Below are 4,649 nucleotides of genomic sequence, written 5' to 3' on the forward strand. Positions count from 1 at the left end.
GACACCAGGTCTTCTGGGAGTCCCATGTTTCGTAGTTTTCTCCAAAGTACTTTATGTGGTACGGCGTCGTAAGCTTGTTCTAAATCGAGGAAAGCTAGATATAATTCTTCTCCTGTCTTTTGTGCCAATTCTATCGGTTGAGTCACGATGAGAAGGTTATCACTGCCCCTTCTGTCGCGTCGGAAGAAGCCGTTTTGGGACTGGGCTGGCTTACTATCGCAGCATTTTGCTATCCTCTCGTTGGTGATGGCCGCAAATAGTTTGGAAACGTTGCTTTGTCACGTGATTGGTCTAAAAGATTTTAGGTCGTTCCGGGGTTTCCCTTGCCCTTTGTAGAGTAGCCATACTGTGCTGTGTTTCCATGATTTTGGTACCTGTTTCGTTTGCAGTATAAAATTGAGCATTCTTCGCAGAGCTTCTTTCGAGAGTGGTTCCAGTGCTTTCAAGAATTCGTTTGGTATCTCGTCCGGGCCTGTCGCCTTCCCCCTCATTAACTTGTTTAGATGTCTCGCCAGTTCAGCTTCGCTTATTTCCTCTACCCTGGCGTCACTTGGTTGGTGAGCTGGATGAGCTGCTTGATCGTGTTGTGGGCTGATTCGCTTTTGCATGTCTTCTTGTTGTTGTTGGAAGTACTGGGTCATGTATTGCTCCTGTTCTTCTTTTTTGTTTATTTTTCTCCCCTTGATGTTGCCGTAGAGTACGATTTCTGGTTTTGTGGGCTGTCGCTGATTGTTCATATCTTCTATATATCTCCAAAATTTTTGGCCGTTTTTTCGCCCTCCGTTCATGATGTCTATCTCTATCCCTCTGTAATACTGATCCAACTTCCCCGCTACCAGTCGCTTTGTCTTCTCTTGTTGCTTTTCGTAGACCTCTTTTTCAGCCTCGCAATCCGTCTTGCTCTTTCTCGCTCTCCTCCATTCTCTGCATAGCCTCTTCCTTTCCCGAATGGAATCCAGCACCTCTTTGTCGCACCAGGGTCTTGCTTTGCCTTTTGATGCGCCACTACTTGTTTTTCCAACAGTTGTTCTCGCCGATTCTTCGAGTTTCTGGATGAACGCTTCGTAGTTTGGGGGCATGGACGTTGCTAGTGCTTCTTCAAGTTTGTTAGCGAATTTCTCTATATTGTCTTGATTGTTAGTCTTCCACCTTGGCGTCCGCTTTCGCATTAGGTGCTTGCGCCGGGTCTTTGTTTGAGAAGTCGTAATCAGTATTTTGATTCGGTTGTGATCGCTGTTACAGCTGAAATTTTTTTCCTCGTCAATGTTAATGCTGTGTATCGTAAATGGGGCTTGTTTCCATCGTGGGCAGGCTAGAGCGTAGTCGATGCACGTTTACTCCATGTTATTTGGCCCGTGCAATTGTCGTGTAGGTTCAATATGTCTAGGTTTAGTTGTTTCACGATCGCTCTCAGGTGTTGTGATCTGTTTTCTTTCCTGTCGAGTTCTCCTATGTGGCAATTAAAATCTCCAAGCAGCATTATTGGTAGTTCCGGGTGTGATTGTTTCATCTGGGCGATGTCTTGCGTTATGCAGTGGCTGATTTGCTGGTTCCATTCTGGTGCCTCGTTTGCTGTGACCATATAGACAACTCCGACACGAACTACTTGTTTACGGAATAGTGTGAATGTTGCCCACATATGTTCGACGCATTCGTCTACTGATACCAGTTCTACATCTTCCTTGCTAAACATAATTCCTATTCCTCCGCCTTTCTTCTCCGCTTTTTGCCTATTTACGCCAATCCAATCCCATTTTTCTTCTAGGAGCGGTTTCTCCTGGTCTCTTAGGTGCGTCTCTGTGATGGCGTAGATTCCTATATTTTCTTCTTCTGCGTTCAGTTGCAGTTCAGTCCATTTGAGTATGCTTCCCCCTTGGATGTTTAACGTTGCTATCCCTAATTGACTAGCCGTGTTATGGTGCCGGTTTCTCCTTCCCTGTCGATGTTGCCTTAGTATCTTTTGGGTCGGTTTGTAGTAGAACGTTCTTTCCTCGTGGCGGTTGCAGTTGTAGGGGTATGGCTTCGCTGTCGCTCTGTTGTAGGGCCTCATTTCTAAAAAAGCATATATCTCCTCTGCTAGTTGTGCTGCTATTATCTCGCTTCCTTCTGGTGAGAAGTGTATGTCGACAATACCCGACGCTACAGCAGTTTTCAGTAGGTGGTAACTGTTTAGGTACATCATCCGTGGGGTTTGGCTGCACGCTCTTTGTATTTCTCTGTTCACGTGTCTTGTTTTACTTTGCACTTCTTGTCCTCTTGGTGAAAGGGATGCAGATCCATAGTTTATGACCCGGATGCTCTTCGAGCCAATGCTTCGCTTTAGTTATAATTGTCGTGGCGATCTGGTCTGGTTCCAGTCCATTCAAAATGTCATTGAGGCCCGCCATGATTATGATCAGGTTGTTGTCCTGTTGGGCGAGCTGCAAGTCGGCCAAATCACTGAAGATTTCCTCCGCCTTTCCTCCGGGTTTTCCATATATGCTCACCCGTCTATCCCTAGCTACTTTATTTAAGAGGGGTGTTTTGACTCTATTTAAGTTAGAATCACCTATGAGTATTACCCGCTTTTCCAGGTAAGCGTCCGGGCAGTTCGGCAGAGGTGCGCGAGCTTGCTGCCTTCTGTTTGTTGGGCTTTCTCCAGGGTTGCCTTGGCCACGATTTTCTTTTGGCCCCGTTTTAGCAGCTTCCTGACCTTGTGTGGATGTTCGGTCTTCCGAAGTAGTGGCTTCGCTATTTTGGGCATCCTCCTGATAGTCCGTATTGGGCGTGTTTTTTGACGACATCTCAAGTGTGGCTATGCTGCTTTCAAGAGTGTCGTGTACGATTTCTTCTGCGTTCTTGATCGCGGTGCGGAGAGTATTATTTTCATGCTCCATGCTTTCCAGACGTACTGCAGTACGTCTGGAAAGCATGGAGCATGAAAATAATACTCTCCGCACCGCGATCAAGAACGCAATATAGAACAGCTGACATGTCAGCTGTTCTATATATTGTCGCCTGTTGTTCCGCGTTTTGTGTGGTGAGAAATTCAACTTTTCCTTCCAGACGTTTGATGTTTGTTTCTGCCTTCTGCACATACTCGCTTTGCTGTTCCAGCGTTATCTCTAGTTGTTCAAACTTTTTGCACAAATGACACGCGAACTCGTCGTTTGACAGGCGAGCATCCTCGTAGGTTTTGAATGGTGTTTCCTCAACATACATCCATCTGAGACATTTGTCGCACTGTATCATGCCGTCGTTCTGGTTCTTCGCCCTAAGAACACACATGGTCCTCAGGATGTCCCCACAGTGTCATCATGTCCTCGTCCTTTGCAGTATATCCCCATAACGTGCTGAGGATAACACTCGCGGACTGTCCGTGAAGAGTCATTCAGGTACGTCCTGTGCCCGTCCCTGCGGGTAGCTAGGGGGACGAGAAATATTATTTTGTTTAGTTTAGCTGCTCAGACTCCCTAAACACATTTATTTTGTTTTTGGGCCGATCCTGGGACCTGACTGACATTTTTCTTAAATAGAGGGTGGCCCAGCGTAAAATTCCCTGCCGCCAAAAGGAATGACTGTCTATGATACATGAAAGATTTCTCGTGGAAAGAACAGAAACGCGCGTTTCTGTCGCACTGCTTTTGACTTGCAAAGTTCCTACCTGAATGTCTCAAACCAACGTGAGTAAGAAACATAGACTTTGGAATGAACCAAACCTAATACTTCAATCGATTCCTCGCTTTGAGTATTTTTTCTTTGCGTAATCGAAAAAAACATGGAGTGCTCACCCTTCGTTTTGCGTAGCAGGCAAGCAGGACTCCCGTATTTACGGAGGGACGCGTTATAAGCAACAAATTGTATCTGTTTTAGCTTCAGAAGAGAATTCCAGTACCTTTCGGAGTGGGTATCTGAGTGGGCAAGCTTAAGGCTTGTCCCACCCATACGAGGATTTCTCAGACTAGGTCCGGATTCTCGGTTCGCCCTCAGTGTTAAGCGCACGCGAAGGGGCCCTTCTGTCCATGCTTCGTGAATGGACGGAAGGGTCCCTGCGCGTGCACTTAACCCTCAGGGCGGAGCGAGAATCCGGGCCTCAGTGTCCTTCACAAGATTCTGTTTCTCACTGGAACAACAAAAACGCTCCCTCAACTTTGGTGTCATTGCACTTTGGTGTGACTTCTGTAAGCACTTGGCGGATGTGCGTGCCAGAAAAAGCAAAATAAAACGAATCAAAGCAGAGAATTGATGGAAAGCATTGTTCTTCATGTGTACTTAAACTGTCCTAAATTGGTCCCTGAGGATGGGCGAGGGACAGCCTCGGGGACGTCATCTCATATGCCAAAGTGGCAGTATTATGACATTCTGAGGATCAGATTTTGACATCCTAGGGATGCCATACCTGTCCCCATCTGACAACCTTAGGATAGCCCTGGGATGACAGTGTGTTATTGGGGCTTTTTGGATTTCGGCATTGTTCCGGGGTTGTGTGCTATCGGTTAGGGCGTAAAATCAAAACGAACTGACCTTTTAACGCGCGCTCCGGTCCGCTCCGGCCGTCAATCCTCATCCAGAAACAAACCACCGATACTCAATGCTAGGTGGCGCAAGCCACCGTCCGCAACAAAGCCCGAGCGAAGCCATCCGCGAAGGCGGCGAAGGCTTTGATCCAA

The 4,649-nt window shown here is 46.9% G+C and overlaps 1 protein-coding gene across 1 annotated transcript; it reads right to left on the reverse strand.

Moving 5' to 3' along the window:
• Positions 1–278: 278 nt before the first annotated feature.
• On the reverse strand, positions 279–1,169 carry LOC135384296 (uncharacterized). Its single transcript, XM_064613503.1, has one exon. It carries the CDS (start codon positions 1,167–1,169, stop codon positions 279–281), a length of 891 nt encoding a protein of 296 aa, XP_064469573.1.
• Between the last annotated feature and the right edge of the window lie 3,480 nt (positions 1,170–4,649).

This window comes from Ornithodoros turicata, chromosome 2 (genome assembly GCF_037126465.1).
Source record: "Ornithodoros turicata isolate Travis chromosome 2, ASM3712646v1, whole genome shotgun sequence".
Classification (NCBI taxonomy): Eukaryota; Metazoa; Arthropoda; class Arachnida; order Ixodida; family Argasidae; genus Ornithodoros; species Ornithodoros turicata.

What these genes read in the sequence shown, in the direction of transcription:
- LOC135384296 (XM_064613503.1), bottom strand. Translation starts at nt 1,169, where the DNA reads ATGCGAAAGCGGACGCCAAGGTGGAAGACTAACAATCAAGACAATATA.